General features: G+C 47.9%; 1 protein-coding gene across 1 annotated transcript in view; it reads left to right on the top strand.

Moving 5' to 3' along the window:
* Positions 1 to 13,132: 13,132 nt before the first annotated feature.
* SIM1 (SIM bHLH transcription factor 1) overlaps positions 13,133 to 19,861 on the top strand; it is a 55,517-nt gene continuing 48,788 nt past the window's right edge. Inside the window, exons 1-2 of the mRNA XM_054822435.1 lie at positions 13,133 to 13,367; positions 14,090 to 14,759. Of these exons, the coding sequence (XP_054678410.1) occupies positions 14,585 to 14,759 (175 nt within the window). The 5' untranslated portion in view covers positions 13,133 to 13,367; positions 14,090 to 14,584. The remainder of the gene's footprint in view (positions 13,368 to 14,089; positions 14,760 to 19,861) is intronic.

Below are 19,861 nucleotides of genomic sequence, written 5' to 3'. Positions count from 1 at the left end.
GGGGGAGGGATATTTTTTTCTTTTTAGAAATAACTGGTCCAGATGGATTGCTAGAATATTCTATTATTTGTAAATGTGAAATAAAAAAAGGAAAAAAAAAAATCTCACCAAAAAGATACTGACAAAAATGCCAAACACTTTGTTTCTTCATTTTAAAAACATGTATTACCTATGCATTTGTCTGAAAATCTTGGGGAACAGCTGGATTAATTTAATCGAATCAGTGAAAATCTTTTGGGAAATATGGGTGCTGCTAAGGAAACAAACAGAACCTGGAAAGAAATTTCAACATTAAGTGACTGAAAAATATGCTAAAGATTCTTTTCCGTTGATATACTGTCCTTTGCTTCAGAGATGGGAGGATGAAATGCATTCAAAACATATATTATTAGCAGATCAAATTTAGTTTCTCCTATTACTTTCAAAGGATTTGGTGAACAGACAGCAGCATTAGTATTATCTAATCCTTCACTCAGACCTAGGACTCAAAGATTAACAGCTGCAGATTTTATAACATTTCTAATTCAGGGATAAATCATATTTTCTTGAATTGGATGGGTAGGTAATGTCCTAAAGTTATTTAATTCTTAGGAACCATTGACTTTACAGGAACAGACTAAGAACTCATGACCATGAAAAATTGCTAATTGGATGAAATTAAATGAAAAAAAATACCCCTAATGAGAAAAACAGGACAAGAATCCCATCTCCAAGGAGGGACAGAGCTTTGAGTCACACAGACAGGGCTGCTGTGAGGCAACAGTCCTGTTTGGTTTTATTATACAATCTTGCCTGCTTTCATTACACCAAATTATTTTGGCATGATGGCACAGCTTCCACAAAAGCGTACCTCTACCATTTACCTGGTGATTAGGGGAAAACATAGGCAGAAACTGGAAGAAAGAAATGAAGGAGGCAATTTTGTATGGGAGCAGATGGGATAGTGGAGTGCAGCTAATTTTTAAGTCAGAAAGCACAAGCCCTATCGTTCTGAAAGATGGCAAGCCTCTGTTTTCAGGGGAAGGTTCCAAGTAACATATCCTAAACGGACAAGCACCTCTCCAGTAGTCTTAGGCAAGGTGCCCAATGTAAGCTACGTTTCTGTGCTCCACCTTTGTGCTAGGCTTATCTCTTCATGTACTGTTATCCAGTTTCATTTGAGATACCTAATTTTCCATATTCACCAGATAGATAGGGTAATTTCAGCACCTCAACATCTTTAATTCCACTCTGGGTGCATTTAGGAGTGAGAATATTTCTATTTAAAAATCCTTTCTTAGCTATATCCCCAAAGAAGTGCATACTCTTCATTTTATAAACTATAAATGCTCTTTTTTCCATTTTACACACCTATGCTTGTAGCTCTCATGTTACATCATACCAACTTGACGTTACGAATAAGTAGCCCACATTAAAAACGGGTCCATATCCTTATATTTGGAAGTATAGCATGTGACATTAATAATATATAGTCAGTTATGTCAACATTTCTCAGGGAAGGAAGAATAAATAAATTCATGGTAGAATATTACATATATATATCTATAATTATATATATACAAATATTATAGTAACATGAACATGTTACTTATTAACATGAACATAGCAAGCCATTGAAGTTAGCAGTTACTGTTGTTGCCACTACTGAAAGAAGGAAAGAACTTACCAAAACTAACATTCAGAGGAGAAATGTCACTTTATCTTTTGCAAGAGCAAAGAGATTACTGATTGGAATCAGATCCCTGTCTATGTGTTAGGTTTATGCGTAACTGGAGAAGACAATCTCCTTTAAAATTAACTTCCACTGCTCCATTTATTTATACCCCTTTATTTTCCTGCAATTAAAAAAAAAAAAAACCAAACCTTTGTCCACAGTCATTATTTCATTCTTTTATCTGCCACTTGTCTCTTCATGAGATGAGGCTTTGGGCAACATGGTCTAGTGGAGGGTGTCCCTGCCCATGGCAGGGGGGTTTGGAACTAGATGATCTTTGAGGTCCCTTCAACCCAAAACATTCTATGATTCTATGATTCATGTAAGAATCCCTGTCCAGCTCAGATCACCAATGCAACACTGTTCTGCCATCTTTTCTCCAAACCACAAAACTTCAGGCTATGAGAAATAGCAATGTAATAAGATATGGGAATAAGGATAAATCAAGTAATTCCCTGTTTGAAATTTCTATTTTTTCCTATTTCTTCCTTTCTCATAATTATGCTCAATCTTCCATTTCAGCCCTTACCCCATCTCCGTTTCAATTTCCCAATCTCTCTAGCATTGCTTCTATTTTATTTATACCCTTCTTTCTTTTTTCTGTGGTGTACCTTCTTTTCTCTTGTAGATAAAAATAAACACAGACACCTAAGTAAGTTTAAAAAATTTTCTTACTATGGCTGCTACCCAGAGCACCTTTCTCTGGGCTTTCTGTATTTTCCATTGCCTTTTCCACTTCTATGCCTTTATCTTCAAACTGTGTTTCAAAGTCTGATTGTGACCTTGCCTTTTGTTTTGGGTTTTTTTGGTTTTTTTTTCTTTTTCCATCCCCTTTGTTATGTGATCTGTTATAACCCTGCTTATAGTAGTTTGGTTGTGATCCCAAGCGCTAGTCACAAACATCTTTGTGGCAGATCAGGCTCTCCATTGAAGGAACTCCATGCCAGCATCTCATTGTGAGCTACAGTAAAAGATGAGCCAAACCAAGACTCATTTTCAAATTTTCTACCCATCTGTTTAGTGTATTTGCTCAAGATAACTACATGTTTTGAGCAATAGGTAATAAACAAGGCCTATCTTGTCTGTACAGACAGGAAGAGGAAAAAAGCACTCCTTCCCTTGGGCAAAAAAATAAAGGCATCTTCAACAAGTATCAGTATGTATTTTGCTATCAGTAACACCTAGCATAAGATCAGACTACCCCAGAGTCTTCCACCTTTCTCATTTGGCCACCCTTCACCTTCGAACACCAACTGATGTTGCACTTGTCCCCAGCCAAACAATCACAAAACCAGAAGTTTTCTACATTTCTTCATTCTTTCACTCGTACTGAAGAGGGATGAGCAACACAAACCTAAATCAGCTTTCATTTGACCACAGGAGATACGTGGTTTTTTCCAAGCCTAGACTATGCTCTCCTACCATCCGAGACCCTTAAACAACCAGTTAAGCAACTTAAGGCTACAAAGTGTCTACAGAAAATTTCATCTCCAGGGTTAATTTCAGCTAATGCTCTCTTGGTCATGAAGTACTACTGAAACTGTCATAGGCAAAGGTTGCTTACCCCATGACAGTTTAAGAACAGACTCCTTTCAATTTAGGTATAAAATAGCAAGTTAAAATATTCCACAGTCAAACAGCAACAGTTCTCAGGCCCCGCACATGCACTAGATTGGACCATGGCACAGGAATATAAATCGACATTCTTCAAATCATAAATCAGCCCAACTGGCTGACTGACTGCAGACAGGACACCCATAGCACTGGGTTATTCTCCAGCTGCCCATGACGAGGTTCCTCTGGTGCATTCAGCACTGTGAGAACCAAGATACCGGTTTGATTCACTTGGATCTTCTTGTGTTATGTTTCAAACTGTTGAATATGGCTTTCTCATGATGTTAAAAAAATACGTAGTTCCAATGTTCTGATCCCATAAAACTCTTCCTTTGATGGATCAATACATTTCTGAGCAAGTATTTTATTTCTGAATTAAAAAAAAAATTACATTCATTTGAAAACAGCTTGCCTAAGCACACATTTGAGGCAGCCAAACTCATTTCACTTCATGATAATTCTTGGATCTATATTTAAAAAAACAAAACAAAACAAAAAAAAACACTCACCATATGTTTTTCACTTTAAAATGAGGGGGAAACCCTATAAGAAGACCAGATCTGGGGTACAAGATAACACAGACAATTTCCAACATAAATGCTAGTTATTAGGTGTCATGTAGAGTCAGGAGTTGCCATGGAATCCATTTGCTTCTAAACCAGCTCCTCCTGCTGGAATACTTTCTCATTATTATTTCTTTCAGTAGCACAAAAGGAGCTGGCTATAGAAGAAATGTTATTTTAGGCTAAAGTTTCTACTATGTCTGCAATCAGACATGAAATTAAAATCTAAATTTAAAGCTATATTTCTGTTCAAATGTAAAGCTACATTACTGTGGTCAGGAGAACAAAATCGTTGTAGACTTGTTATAGATTCAGTAAAGCAGAGAAAACAAATTATAGCTAAAGTCTTCCTTTCAGCTGTCTTCCTATGAGTGAAAATAAATGTCATATCTCATGTCTACTGTTTACATTTTCACTACATTATTCTCCCACATTACGCTTAACTTTTAACATTTTCATACGAGTTATTCTATGCAACAGCAGCCTCATTACCGGCCTAATTATGAACATCCTGGTATACAGAACGGTGTGTGCATGCTGGATACTGGGTTTATTAGGCCGATTAACTCACTTGTTGCGATGTCAGTTTCAATAGATGGATTTTAGAAGAAAAAAACGCGATCATGCCTTCTAACTCTTGACACGCCGATTATTGGGTTTCAATTCTTTTGTATACAATGTACTACAGTGAGACTGGAGGACAATACTGGAAAGTAACCAGCAATATTAGAAAACTATGTCAGTGATTTGCAGCTTGGCATGTTAATACTTATTATTAATATTATTGTTTATTATAGACATTGACTAGCATTGCATCTGGAAGCCCTAAACAGAAATAGGATCCTATTGTGATCAACCCTGTATGGAGATAAACACAGCCCTTGCCCCCAAGAGCTTGCATTGTATGGTCCTAGCCTTGTAAACCGATCAGGGTAGATAGATTCTTGCGCCCCTGCGGAGTCCCCCAGCCCTCCAAGGCGGTCAAAGCTTCCTGCCTAGTCCTCCTACGTGGAGAAGTGGCAAGCAAGCTTTGGGCACAGGGAGCGTAAGCCTTTCTAATCCATTCCTCACCTGCCCTTTAGCAGCTGAACTATGCCCAAGCTTAGGCGAGTCCACCATCCTATCAAGCTTCTGACCACTATTTACATCTCTCCAACTCAGAAGTTTAGCTCCTGCCAGAAAATCAGAGGAAGCTCTGTGCCATGCAACACCCTTCCCCCTCCAGCCCTGCGTTTTCTAAGGTCCCGTAACTGCAGGTAGACTCCTGCACCCATGGAGAGGTCTGTGGTACCTCTCAGGAAGCTCCCCAGCGCGTGACAGCTTCTGGGACAGGCACTACCCTTGGAAAAGCAAAAAAGCAGAGACAAGCAGGCTAGAGACAGAGAATCCTTTACCCTGGAGGGAAAGCAGGAGGCTCATTGGAGCCCTACAATGAATAGAAGCAGCCCAGCGTCAGTAAAGAATGAGGGCTGGGCTGCAGGGACGGGACAGGGAGCCGCAAGCCAAGCGTGACAGCCAGGCTATTAGGGCAGGGGCCTCACTAGCCAGGGCCCACCCCACACTACCTGAGCAAGGACAGGAGAGCAGGGCTGGCATAGGGATGGCCAGAACCCAGGTCATCAGGCAAGTCCACAGCGGCAAGGCAAGCCCAACGTCAAGCTGGAAAGTCAGTCTGTGAGTCAAGGTCCAGAACAACAAGGTCCCTAGCCAGGTACAGGCATAGCTGCAGTACCACTGGAGCCAGGAACCCCGACAGCCTGGCTCAGGCAAGCACCGAGGACAGAGGGTGCGCTGGAGTTGCCAAGTGAGGCTGGTCAGGGCAATTAAGGCTTATTAGTGCACTCAGGGACCTGACACCCCCAGTCTTCTCCTCTCTCGCTGCTTTGACAAGTGGCTGGGTACAGCCATGCACCAGGAGCATTTTGTGCTGAAGCCAAAATTAAAACCAGACTCCTAAGGTTTCGGCACATTTCAGAAATGTGGCATTAACATCACCAAGCTATTGCCAGACCAAAGAAATGACAATTCCTTGTTCATTTACCAGCTAAATCTGACAGGAATTACACAGAGCAAGGAAGCCCTGGAGCTTCCTTCCTCCAGCTGCAAGCAGTGGACGGACACTCCTCAGGAGAGGCACTGTGGGGAAACTGTCCTTTTAATAGGCTCTAGCTTCAGCTGGTTACACCCAGCCGTCGCATTATGTAAACAGAGTCCCACCATCAGTGAATAATAGTCAGAATTCAGGGTTTAGACAAAACATGTCAACAGTGAGGCAAACCCTAAATAAAAAAAATATTAATCGCGGGCATATGTCAAGCCTTGGGGAACACCCCCACCCCTCAGCAATAGATTTAGCATAGTCTGAAATAGGTTAAAACCGGATTCAGGCTTACGAGTCTAGTGCTTTTTCCCTGTGCCCCCTTCCAATTGTAAGCAACTGATCCCACAGTGTTTTCCTCGGAGACATCATCTCCTCCGCATCACTTCTGAAGAAAACAGTTACAAACTCAGTTCGTACTGCAGTTGCAATAAGGCATCTATTCACCACGTGGGGAATGCAGAGGAGAGTCATGACGGGCTTGCAGAGTGCCCAAATAATTCAGAAACAGTTGAGCAACAGAGGGGTTGCTCCCAGCTTAGTGCACAATGCTCATACATGTAATTAGATTTGTAACCACAAACAGGTACGATGAGACTAAAATGAGCAAAGCTCCAATGAAAATCCACCCAGGGAACGCTTCCCACCTTGCCTTACAAGAAAACTGCAAGCATCCTGGTGATTATGATACACACCAGGTGCAGCGGGCACCAGCGCCGGAGCCATCAGGCAGCCTCACACCCGGCGTCCCTCCTTTTTGGTCTGATCAAGTCTATTCTCTGAGGTGATGGGAGGCCGAAGGCAGAGGTTCAGTAGGCAGCAGAGGGGGGGAGGTTCCTCTTGCTATTGATTTCATCTGAAACGGCATGTGTTGTTTCGAAGCGAAGTGTGTCCTCAGGACGGGTTAAGCTGCTTTCCTCCACTGAAACAAAGCAGTGATACAAGTCTATTTGTGACCTCTTAATTATCAGGTTGATAGTAAGAGCAGACTGTGGAACGGATCTCACTATTTTAAGCATTATTCTTTGGGGTGCTGAAATTTAAACAGGCTTCTGCTGACAGATTTTCCCCCAACTAATGAAATAACTTCTTTGCTAATGAAAGCCAGGCCTTGGGAAAGATTTCAGTGATATCGAGGGGCTGGGAGAAGCCTGAAGCAGCCCAGCTCCGCTAGCATACCTAAGCGCAGATCTCTCGCTCTGCCTGAGGCCTGGAGGAGACCAGCCCTGAGGAGGTTCCCCCTGCCGTGAGGCAGCTCGCCTGGCTTCCCTGCAGCCAGCCCGTTCCACGGCAAAGCCCCGGCAAGGATGCTCTCGTTCCTCCCGGTTTGGGACGGGGATATCAAAATCCGACCTAGCAAGCCGAAGTGAATCAAGTAACATAAAAGAGACGTTTCGTCCCCATGGCCCCTCGCAATGCTCAGACTCGCCTGGGGGCAAGGAGGGCAGGCCCATCCCCGGGCAGAGCACGGACTCTTTTGGGTTGGTTTGGGTCCTCAAAGACCATCCAGCTCCACCCCCCCGCCATGGGCAGGGACACCCTCCGCTAGACCACGTTGCCCAAAGCCCCGCGCACGTGAACGTACAAAATGGGGGCGGAGGCGGCGAGCACCGGCAGCCCACGCCGTGTCGGCCCCTCCCACCACCTCGGTACCCCCCCCCCCCCCCCGCCGCCGTGTCCGCGCTGCACGTGAGGGGACGCTAATCGGGACAGCAGGCCAGCGTTGAGCCAAGCCAGCACGGCGTGTGTCCGCCCCTGTCCGTCTGTCCGGGGCGGCTGCGGTGCGCGGCGCTGTGGGGAGGGGGCGGGGCGCGCTGTGAGGCGCCGTTTCCCGCGCTGGCGCGCACAGGCGCGCTCGTGCCAGGGGCCGGCGCGGCGCGTGGGGCGCTGCGGGTCCCGCGGCCGTTGGCGTCAGGCGGGAGGCGGCGGGGGGGCTGCGGCGCTCGCTGCGGGCTGCTGCCGAGTCACCAGAGAGCCCCGCGGAAACACCGCAGCCGCACAAAGCTCTCGGCCGCTCGGAAACCTCCCCCGAAATGCTCCAGGGGCGGGCGGGGGCGCACCGGCAGCCCGGCTCTGCCCTCTCACGAAGGAGAACCGTGAGGGAGAGGCGGCAGAGCCCGGGGGCCGCTGCCGCCATCGGCGCTACGACCCCCCCCCCCGCCTCCGCCAGGAGGAGGGGGAGAGAAATAGCGGCGCGGAGACCTGAGGGGGAGAGTGGTCACTCGCGACCGAAATCGGGATCGCGCCTTGCGTGGGGGTGGGCTGCACACGGCGTGGGAGGGTACGGCAAGCCCCGCGGGAGGCAGCGAGGGCGCCGCGTGTGGTTCTCGGAGCCGCCTCCCCACCCGCGGGCAGGCCGTGTGGCTGGGGGAGCCCGGCGCAGGTGAGGGGGGAGCCGGGAGCGCAGCGCTGACACGGCCCGGGCCGCTGGTACCGTCCGCGGCGGCAGGGAAAAAATAAACAGTCGTGCAGCAGAAGGGAATATCGGAGCTAAACAAGATGTCTGTGAAGGCATAGGGAGGACAGGAAACACTGTCTAAAGTTTGCAATTTCTTCAAAGTTCGTTTCCAGTCCCGTATCCTTCCCGAACCTCTCATCCCTTGCAAGGGCGCTTCAGCTCGATTCGGACGCTCAATGTGCCAGGCTCCTTTGGAAATACAGAAGGCAAGAAAAATGTGCCTGGGGGTAATTGTTGCTGACCAGAAAGTAGATTTTTTTTTTTTTTGCAACGTTTCTTTATATTTAGTTTATGTTTTCATTCGCTGCTCCACATTAGCCGTAAGATAGGTTGACTTCCGATCATTAGCAAGAGTGTATTCAATAAGATAAGGGCTAAAAGGTACTGACCTTTGACTCCACTGGAAAAATGAATATAAATCATCTCGTTACATTTATGCCAAAAACAATAAACTTGAAAGGAGTGCGTGGTCAAGAGAAGTGCCCCCCAAAGCATCGGTTAAAAAATATCCACGGATGTATCGCCAAAAATAGTTTAAAATAATTACCGAAAATAACTAACAATCATGCTGGTGGTCGAGTACCTAATTTTGCGATGTTTCTGTAATTATTTTTCAGAGATGCATTCGGAACCGCTTATATCCGAGAGCTGGTATCCAAGGGGCCGTTAACTGTTTCCTGTGTGTTGTTTGAGAATCGGCTTTCTTCTTGTCCTGCTCCCCCGAACACCCTAATAACATTAGCCAAAGAGCAGGAATAAAGCACCTAGAGCACGGCTTGAATCTTGGGGGTTAAGATCTAGATCAGTTAAAACATATTAATTGCTTCTGAATAGTCTCAAAGAGCATTTGCCGTGTATATATATGTCAATAAAGCCTCGACTGGAGCAGGGGTGGAAATTCACATCACGCTCCCAATTCACCAGGGTACCCCGGTGTGCCTGAAGTTACCGGTCTCTTACAACCAGCCCGGGACTCCAGGCGCCCGCGCTCCTACAGGCGTCCCCGGGGTTGTGCCCCTCGGACGGAGGGAAAGCATCTCGTTTGAAGACGCTGCGGTGACGGTGTGCTCTCTTAGCCGCTGCGTCACGGTGCGAGGTCGGATCCTGCCTTCTCGCCGGTACAAAGCGGAGGGAGGTTTGGCCTGTCAGAATCTGTCTGTTACCAACACCAGGCCGATATGGGTTTGTTTTTTTTTTTAAGCAATCGTGAGAGCGACCCGCGTGGTTGATTCGCTCATACTTAACTTTTTAAAAGGCTATCGGGAAAGCAGTGTATAAGCGATGTCTTATACTTGAAAACATTCTTCTCCCTGCATAAGAAATGGCCATCTTATTCTTGGGGGGGAGGGGGGGGGGATTAGTAAACGCATCCAAATTCGTAAACCAATAAATATATCAGAATACGCCAGAATGTGCTGGAGAAGAAACTAGATCTGACGTGTCCTATAGGGAAATGACCTAGTAGGGTTTTTCTTTCTGCTTTGATTTGTACAGCTCTCTCTCTCTCTCCCTCCCCTCTCTGTCTCTCTCTCCGCACACACGCACGCACACATGCTGCAATATACGCTGCATATTGTGCCCGGCTACACAAGTTTTCTACTACATATAGTTGGAAACCTGTCTGTGAAACTCCTTGTTTTCACCCAGCATTTCTTCAGATATCCCATTTTATTATGCGTCTCTAAATGAAATTGCGTCGCAGTACCTGTTCATTCAATTCTCCAATATCACCCTGTTTTTCAGGGTATTCTCAGCCGACAATAAATGCCTCTGAACTGAGCACATCTGCCTACGTGCTCCAGGCAGGCGGAGGGTCTCTGTCGGCCCCCTCCCTCGGTGCCCCGACCCCCGGTGCCGGCAGCAGGACTCCGCCGCCGAGCCGCTCCGTTCCCGGCTTCAGGCGCGGCGGGGCCGGTGCGGCGGGGGGCCGGGGCCGCGGTGCGCCCCCCGGGGCTCAGCCCCTCCGCTCGCAGGTGTCCCCTCCGCGCCGTCAGTGCGCTCGCTGTTGTAAACTCCTCTGTGACGGCTGGTACGCCGAGGAGTAGCCGCGGTACGCTCATCCCGTAGTGGTGCCTCCACTTTATTTATTAAAGAACTTCATGTACTCCCCTCTGGGACGGGCGAGCTTCATTGGGGCGCGGCGGGAGCCTCGCTGAGCCCACCGCGAGTGACATCGGGCTCCTGGCTGGTACGAAGACCACTAATTTAGCTACTGTGGGCTGCCTCTGTGTACCTGGAACGGGGCAGTGCTAGCTCCGATATCCGCTGTCAGAAGTCGGGTATTTTGACGAAGAAAAAACAAAGCTAATGTCTCTGAAACGGCCAAATCCTCCCATCATTCGGGAACTGCCTCTTGAACTCTGCTGGGAAATGTCCCTAGCGCACTGACCCCGCGCTAGTAATTCTGTAAAGCTTTGTCCAAGCTTACTATAACTTGGAAAGCTGAGTAATTCCCTTTCGTACGCTGGTCCTTTCACATCTTGTACTGTATTTATCGCAGCATTTATACATTAAAAATCTATATATGGGCTCGTCGTGTCCGAGCCCCCGGGCTCCGGCCACGGGGAGAACCGGGGCGGCTGCTGACACCCGCCCAGGCTGCCGCTGCAGGGAAGAAACCGGGTCCCGGTACACCGGGAAAGCGGATCCTCAGTGAGCTGCTGTCCTCGCTGGGGCTGTGTGGGGTTGGTAAGGTGGATGCTCATGTTTCCCTGGTATAAATTAGCAGAAGTGTATCCTACTGATTTATTTATTTTCCCCAAACCAAGGGTGTTATAAAAGACATTCTCTGTGGCTCATGTTGACAAATAACTCGTGAGCTACCTGACAGTGTTAGTCCAGTTGTTGCCCATATGTCTAAATATCCTCGAAGAGACGTCAGTGCCGTTTAGCAAGAGAATTACCTCAAATGAAAACCAGAAGGAAGATGGGGGTTTTTTTTCTTCTCCCTCAAACCCACTTTACACCTGATGGCAATAACGCACAGGGAGGATTTTTGAAAATTCAGTGTCACCTTCCCCCATAGCAGCGATCGCTTTACAACGTGACAGGGGACGGGGAGGGGGGCTTTTTTCTTTTTCCTTTTTTTTTTTTTTTTTTTTAATCCATACCTCCACTAAATGACTTGCGTTCGTGTTTGTTTAACAACGGGTCGCTTCGGTAAACAAGACAATCAAAAGAACATTTGAGACTACGTGGATCCATTTCTCTGCTGCTTGTAGACGCCTGGACACCCAGAGGAGTTGTTGAATGCCTCTCCTCCCATCCTTCCTTTATTTACCGAAATGAACACAGGGAAAGCTTTTAACCGAAGAGAGATTTAAGGTGATAAGCAAGGAACAGGCGGTCGGCACTGGGAGCCTGGGCTTCGAGCTGCAGCCCTGCGTGGAGTGAAAGGGATGAGGTGTTTCAAGGGCTATTTTTGTTGTTGTTGTTGTTGACATTTTTCTTTTTTCGAAAACCGAGACCCTTTCTTTTTCCTCGAAATATTCCGACGGTTGCCTTGCCAGTGCGATTTCATTTTAAACAGCTATTTTAGCCGAACTCTCGCACCAACTGGTTTGGCAATTATTTCAGGCTTTTGAGCCTCCCTTACGGTTTTAGGGAAGACTCTGTAACCCTTCTCCCCCCTCCCCAGGCGCTCTCTTTCTGCTCTATCTACTCTTTTTAGGAGCCAGCAGTTTTAGGAACCGCGTCTGGGTTTTTGGTTTTGTTTGTTTGTTTGTTGTTGTGGTTTGTTATTTTTTTTTTTTCCGGGGGACTAGCGAGATTAGGAATAGTCCTGCTCACTGGGAAAGAAAGAGCCCCCCTCGCTCCATATCCACTTTGCGGGCAGTTCTAAAGTGCCTCTGTCTCCTGGTGTAGGAGGGTTGGGGTTGGGGGGGGGGGTGTCTCTTTTTTTTTTTTTTTGTCTGTTTGTGGGATTATTTGGGGTTTTTTCCAGCGCGTATCAAGAAGATTTGTTAAACTCTTTCTCCATCCTCCCGCCCCCCCGCCACTCGGTGCACGCTGTCCCACAGCGCATCAGCCCGGGGCTGAACCGTACCCCGTTAAAGGCGGGGGGACGGGGGACGGAGGACGGAGGACGGGGACACACACAGGGGACGTGGCGACAGCTTATTTCTCCCAAGCACGACCACTGTTTTTTTGCAGGGGGGAATGGCGGGGGGTGACAAAACTGCCGATCCTCACAACCCGCAGTACCGAGGGACCTCGGCCGCTCCTCTCCTGTGCCCAGCGCGGAGATCGGTGCGTCGCCTGGATCGCGATGGCCCAAAAAAACCCACCTAACACCCCCAAATAAGCAAAAATAAAACCCCAAGAGAGCGGAACGGGCAGGTACGGGGCGGGGGGGGGGGGGCGCGGCGCCCCCCCCCCCTCCGCCCCCAGCGGCGCCGCCAGGTCAGAGGGCGGACGCGGGCAGAGTGGGAGAGGGGGGGTGTGCCCGGGGCGCGGTGACGTCACCGTCCCCTCCACCAGTAGGAGGCCGGGCGCGGAGCGGCGGCGACCAATGAGAGGCGAGGTGGGTCCGTGAGTAGCATTAAGGGAGGGCTCGGCCCGGTGAGGGGGGGAGGAGGGGGTTGGGAGAGAAATGAAGTTGTGCTAAAAGGCTTTTAGCCATCAAGAAGTTATTAGGCATTTCTCAGCCGCAAATTAGGGATTCTTCATTAATACCAACCTCGCCCCCCACCACCACCCCACCCTACCCCACCCCCGTTATGTGAGAGGGAGAGCCTGGGAGCCGATAAAGGGGTTGGGGAGGCGGCAATGTCTGTCTGCCCATCGGTGTGAGGAGCAGTGACAGACGCAAACTTTTTTTTTTTTTCTTTCCCCCCCCCGTGCCATTAATGAGCCAATTAAAGAGTTGGGCTCCTCACCCCGGGAGAGCTCTCTGCAGGCTGCCGGGCTCAGGGACTCAAGGTAGGTAAAAAAGAAGATCACAACCCACCAGAAGCTGCCAGCCTCAGCAAGGAGCCGCAGTGATGTGCGGGGCTAAGCTGTGGGTGGCTTTCCCCCGGTGGAAAAAGAGGAAAAAAAATTAATAATTTGGTCAAAAAAATGTGATGTTTCGGGGAATTCCGGCTTGGGGTAGGGCTGGGCAGAGAGTAACTCCCCTGGTCGAGGTGCACCTGGGGCAGATCTCCCCCTCCGACCCCAGTTGGGGAGCACCCAAGACGACGGGAAAATTAAAAAAAAAAAAAAAATTAAAAAAAAAAAAGGCAGAAATACTCCGGGACTGGAAATGCTCGCCCCGCCGCGGGGCTGGCAGCGCGGTGAGGTCTGGCCGCAGCCGCGGTGCCAGCCCGGGGGAGCGCGGAGGGGACGGCGCAGCCCTGCCAGCACCCAAACCAACCGGTAACTCCTTCGCCTTTGCCGGGAGCTGGTTTCTGCCTTGTTTTCGTTCTGATCATGCCGTGCACACCTGGGCTGGGGAGGGTGAGGGCTGTGGGAGGAGAGTGCGGGGCAGGCTCCTCTGCGGGCGCGCTAGATGGGAAAATATACTTTTTTTTTTTTTTTCTTCCCCTCTGGTGGGAGAAAATACTACACCCGCCGGAGGCTGTTTGTTGATTATTATTTCTCGCGGCTCCGCTGCGGCGTTGTGTAGTGGCTCTCTCACCCCAGGGCTGCTGTTGTCTTTACAGAGGCTCCCGGGAAGTTACCCAGCGCCCTGGGAGGCAGCCCACGGCCGGGCGTTTCGGGCCTCGGATTGACAGCGGATCACGGGAAGAAACGGGATTATTATGACTCTCTTCCGAGGAGCTATGCTGCCCGCCATGAGTAGGAAAAAAGGCCAGAAATACCTCGTTTGGTTGCTGTGTGGTGCCGCAAGCTTCTAGCTTTATAATTTTCTTTTTCCTGCAGTTGCTTGGAGTCTCTGAGCTGCATTGGATAAATGCCTTTCCCATCCGATTGACTCTGCTTTTCAGAGATTTTTTTTTTTTTTTGTAAGAACACCTCTCTGGTCTTCAATATTTGTTTGCGTTTTACACAACCGAACGGTTTCTCAGAGTAATGGCTGCACTCAGAATCACTGCCTGATGCTCCGGAGAGATGAATTGCAGCTGAAAGTTTCCCTTCCACCTTTGGATGAATCTCTGGAGTTTAAATTGTAGGAAGGAAGGGAGGAAAAAAACACGATGAAAGAGAAGTCCAAAAATGCTGCCCGGACTAGACGGGAGAAAGAAAACAGTGAATTTTATGAACTGGCTAAATTACTACCCCTGCCCTCCGCTATCACCTCTCAGCTGGACAAAGCATCCATAATCAGACTCACCACCAGCTATTTAAAAATGAGGGTTGTTTTTCCAGAAGGTAGGTGGGAATGCCTATTCGCCTCTATTTCCATTCTGATCCAGGTGTCGCTTGTCGCTTTTACTTAAAAAAAAAAAAAAAGTAAATCGCATGGGGTCGTGTGCTTGGAGGCAGGGTGCTCTCCGCTGTCACTTTTCTCTGTCGGAAATACTTTCCCTTCAGTTCCTATGACAGGTTTGGTTGGGGACTTACGGTGCTTTTGTCAACACTTGAAGGCACTGAGCTCTGCTGCGTGTTCTGCTAAAGCAAACACGGGTTTCTTTCCCCCCAGTCTCCCAGTAAGATGTGCATCCACCGCCAAGCACGTGCGTGGCGAAAGAGGGGACGATTCACCCCTATTTATAGCCATGCTATGGGGGGGAGTTAATATATGGGTAAATATTTACATAAGTCTATGCAAAGTCCTAAAGCCTTAGTTCAAGTATCGAGCAAAGGTGCAGTTTACAGGTACAGCACACGCGTACAGGCGTGCTCGCACACACCGCCGAAATAAATAAGCCCAGCACACCGAATCGCATCATGAACGTGATGTGTCTCGCCCTGAGGATCGTTAGGGCAGTTTGAAGGCGTTAATCGACCGCGGGAATTTTTAGCAGGAGTTTTGTACTCAGATATATTCAATCCCCCTGCCCAGCCAGCGCTGCGAGCCCGGAGTCTGAGTCTGGGCCTGATTCTCCTCCCCAGGCAGGCAACACTAAACTTCGCTTTGACTTCCGCAGCAGCAGCAACGGACCCGCCTAACTAGCAAAAGCAGACTTAAGCGTCCTAAAGCATGCCTTGCTTTTGAGTAGAATTAGGAATTAAAGCGACTGTCTTGGGGATTTTAGACCGGCTGCCAGGAAAAACAAACAGCACAGAAAGTTAAGAGGGTCGGGATAAAGTTCTCCTGTGTTCTCACTCTATTGCTTTTATAAGAAGTAGGAAATAAAATAAAAAACATATTTCAGTAGTATTTTATTTAGATCAATCACTTGAGATATTGTCTGTATGAAAGAAAAAACATTGAGAATTTTTTTTCCGACCTAATAACAAAATTCGCTACATCTTTCGTTGAAAAGCATGTGTACATAAGAAACAGCATAATATAGGCATGTCCCTCCGTTTTCTGTAGCTGTCTCGGTCGGTCGGTCTGGCTGTCTGTTACGTTTTACAAACCAAGGGTGGGTATACGGCCTGTTTTGTTGGTTTGTTTTGCCTTTTTTTTTTTTAACCTGATTAAGTCTGTGAACTACAGGTCCTAATTCTACTTTTTAAAAGTAAACATGCAATCGGGCAGTCATTTGGACTGGAGGGGGTACCCCCCCATGGTTACGTATGAACGCTTATAGCTAGCATCCGCTGCAGTAATTTCCAATCCAGTGCATCTTGCTATAGTTTCTGTAAACAACCTTCTATATCACCAAAGAAGGGGATAAATGAAACCCTTAAATAATAATAATTAAAGGCTTCATCAAGCCACTTTCCTCTTCTATGTGATCTGCCACCTTGAAGATCATTATGCGGGGCAGTCTTCTGTTTGAAAGGAGATCGAGATGTCCTTTATACTGTCGGCGCATACTTTATAAAAATAAAGCTATTGCAAACTCTGATGCCCGTGATGTTCCTAAAAGGATTATTAGCAATGATTTGTCAACTCCTGCGGTCTCAGTAGGCTACCTTTCTGCGTGATTTCGAGCAGGTCTCGTCAATTACTGCCGCCTATGTAGCGGGTTGTTTGATCAGAAGAAGCATATGGTGTTGCTTGTAGGCTGTGAGTAATCATGGGAAGAGAAGAATAGCTGATCCCCGTCCCTCGGTGGCAGCTCAGGATGTTTGAATGCCCTGGGGAACCGTGTGGCGAAGTGCGCCGGGGCCGGGGCCGCTGCCGGCCGCAGCAGATGCTAATTTGAGCGCGGAGGCAGAGGGGGCGGCTAAGCGGGGCTTTGGAGGCAGCAGAGCCCTCGCAGCCTAATTAGAGGCAAACTGCAAATTAAAAAGAAAGGCAGCGAGCAGGCACGAAAGGGCTCGCCTCTCCGAGGCGCGCTGCCGCGAGAGGCCTGGCGCCGAGCGGGCGGCAGATCCACGCAGGACCGCCGCGTCCCCCGCCTCCACTTCCCCGCCCCTGGAGCCGTGCATCCCCGCGTAGGGCCGCGGGCGGGTGGGCACTGCGGACGGGGCACAAAGGCCTGAGAGCGGGGGCTGCTTCTCCGCTGCCCCACGCGGGCTCCCTCTCCCTCCCATGTATTTCCGAGGAGGCGGGTGAGCGGGGAGCCCGGCCCGGCACTGGAGCCGCGGGTTTTCTTGCGCTCGGCGGTGCCGCGATTAATCACGAGCAACTCGCCCACGAGTGGCCTCTCGGCGCTGCGGCTGTGTCTGGCCGTGCGGGAGCCGAGCCCGGGGCCGGGTGATTTTTCTCGGGGGGCTGCGGGGGGGCTCAGGGCACGAGGCGGGAACGGGCGCTGGGACTCCCGGTGCGGGTCTGCTTGTGCCGGGCTGCCGGCGGGAGGGAGAGGAGGAAGAGGGGGGCGATCCTGGTCTCCCAGTGCCCCCAGCCAGAACAAGAAGTCACTGCTTCCTTGGGAAGGGAAGACAGGTATTGGCAGCCAGAGAAATTACGCACCGAAAGGAGAAGCCTTTCTGAAAGAAGGAGGCAGGGTAGGGATGTTGGATGGATTTAATGGGGAGTCCGTTTTGCTTGTTTTTCCCTGGGGAGGAAAGCGATACAAGCATCAGGACAGACCCGGTGAGTTGGCCAAAGGGCTGGAGATGGGTGGCAGGAGGCTCGGTAGCACGGCGAAGTGTCATGTCATACATTTAAAAAGGTCTTGGAGAAGTCAGGGTAAAGAAGCGTTCCCTCCGTAAGAGCGAGCTGCAGCTCCAGTGTAACTCACGCCCCCTCTCCCCGGTACAAGAGCGAATTTCCATCTGCCCGGAGAGTGCGTGCATAGGGGCTGGTTGTAAATAATCACGTACAGAAAGATATACACTCCTCACCGCCGCGCACACGTGGAGCTGGGGACGGGCGGAGAGAATCGGTGTGTATTTGTCTGCATATTTTTACGTCTGAAAGGTTCCTAGAGAGAGAGAGAAGGTGGGTAGATTTCGGGTTCGTTTTGAAAACAAGAGTATTCTGGGAGTAAAATGCCAGGAGAGTCACTTACACAGAATAACGGGGCCGTTTCCTTCTCACCCCCAGAAATCTAAATCCAAATCACTAGCACAAGATAAACTTGATAAACCGACCAGTGATTTTTCAACGAGCTCCCTCTCGTAATGACTCACAAGCTATTAAAACGCCTGGGTTGTTCTCTCTACCCCTGATTTCACTTTACTAAGTCTCCAGAAGATTAAAACAGTCAAGGGCGAAAAGCCGAAAAGCGTTCAGAGGCTTAGGTAGCTTGTATCGTTATCAGTGCTAAAACTCTTCTGCCTCTGGAGGAGAGAACCTATAAGACATACAATAGTTCCAGTGATCAGACAACTTTTGGAGAGGCTGAATATCTGCTAAATCGCTGAGGACCGTAGGAAGATTTTTTTTTTTTAAAGTAGAACTTCCTAATAAATTCACTCGTGAGTTAACGTTAATTTAAAAAAAAAATAAAAAAATTGCAATTTAACATTAGACAGTTAATAGCAACTAACGTAGCCTCAAAAAATATCTGGGAAAATCTCCAGGATATCGAAGGACTAAAAGAATTTTCCTTCGAAAAAGATCCGGTCACTGTAACTAGCGGGCTTATTCTTTACTGACCCTCGCCAGTATCCAAAAGTGAAGGGAGGGGAAAAAAAAATCCCAAACAACAACAACCTAATCAGCGCAATATATAGGGTTTTTTTGTTCGGTTGGGTTTTTATTTTCTTTTTTAGTTAGGAATATTTGGAGTGTCCTATTCTCCTTACGCGAACAGAGAGGGAAAAGGAGGGTTTGCAGTATCTGTCCTGGTGGGGACGGATTGTTTCGGCGCGGAGAGGCGTTTGATTTTCGAGACAAAAGTAGAGGCTCCGTTTACATAAACTTTTGCCGAATCAGGATGGTTAACATTTCAATATTGAAACCCTTAATGTTGTTTTATTTTAAAGGAGGAAGAGATCAACAGGAAAAAAAAAATCCGTTTCCCACGTGGATAGGTGATTTAATGCTGTTTTTCTAACTGCTAAGGGAAATGATTGAGCATTAGGTTTCAGTGTTTATTTTCTTACAGAAGTTTTTCTCATTTAAGCTGCAGTTTACTCTCCACGCTGCCTCTCTGTTTAATTCCAGTTTTGATGTGAACTTAAAATGTGAAGTGCAGAACTAAACTACTAGGATAGTCGTTGAAAAAGCAGATTTATGTGTTAGAAAGAATACGAAGTGAGATGAGTTGATAAACCCATATTTTCTTTAGAAACATCCTCTCTCTTCTTAGTAACAAGCGCCCTTTTTAATGTTGGAGAATATTTTTCAACTTGCATATAAATAGCGTGTGTTGGCGAGTGCATTGGTGCAAACCCTTCCCTTCCCTTATTTCTTCGCAGTAAGGGCTATTTGAATTTGCATCTTCTGTAGAAGCGAATAAGTAGTTGGCGCTCGAAAATTTGCCAGATTTTTTTTTCTGTCTTCAATTTGGGCATGGTTCCGTTTGTTTGCATTTCAGAGCGCCATTCCGTTACCTCGTGTGTGCCAAAATGTTGGTATTTCTTTCTAGAGTGAACCAGTCTCGACATTATTTCCACTACCGTTTTCTTAATAGGGTTGTTTGTTTAGTCAACAGGACTTTTCCTCCCTCTTATTATTATTTTTATAAAGAAAGCGGGATGCTAACTTTATCTCTGCTTCAGATGAACACATGTGATTTACCGAGATAATAAATCTTTACAAAACCTTGCTAATGGCATCCGCAGGCAGTTGGAAATGAGCAGCAATTTTTTTTTTTTTTTTTAACATGGCTTATTCCATTTTCATCTGAACCCTCCGACGGCGACCTACTCCTTCGCAGAAGCCTCATTTGTCCGAGATTTTGAGTTATCATTAACCACCGCTTGTTAAATTAACTGAGAAATCAGCCCTGTCGGGCGTCAGGCGATGGCAAAACGGAGCGCTGGCGATAGACTATTTAATTAAATGGTTAATCAAATCAAGCTAA

Source organism: Grus americana, chromosome 3 (assembly GCF_028858705.1).
Source record: "Grus americana isolate bGruAme1 chromosome 3, bGruAme1.mat, whole genome shotgun sequence".
Taxonomy (NCBI): Eukaryota; Metazoa; Chordata; class Aves; order Gruiformes; family Gruidae; genus Grus; species Grus americana.
The sequence above is the reverse complement of the archived record's forward strand: the minus strand, read 5'-3'. Positions and strand labels throughout refer to the sequence as shown.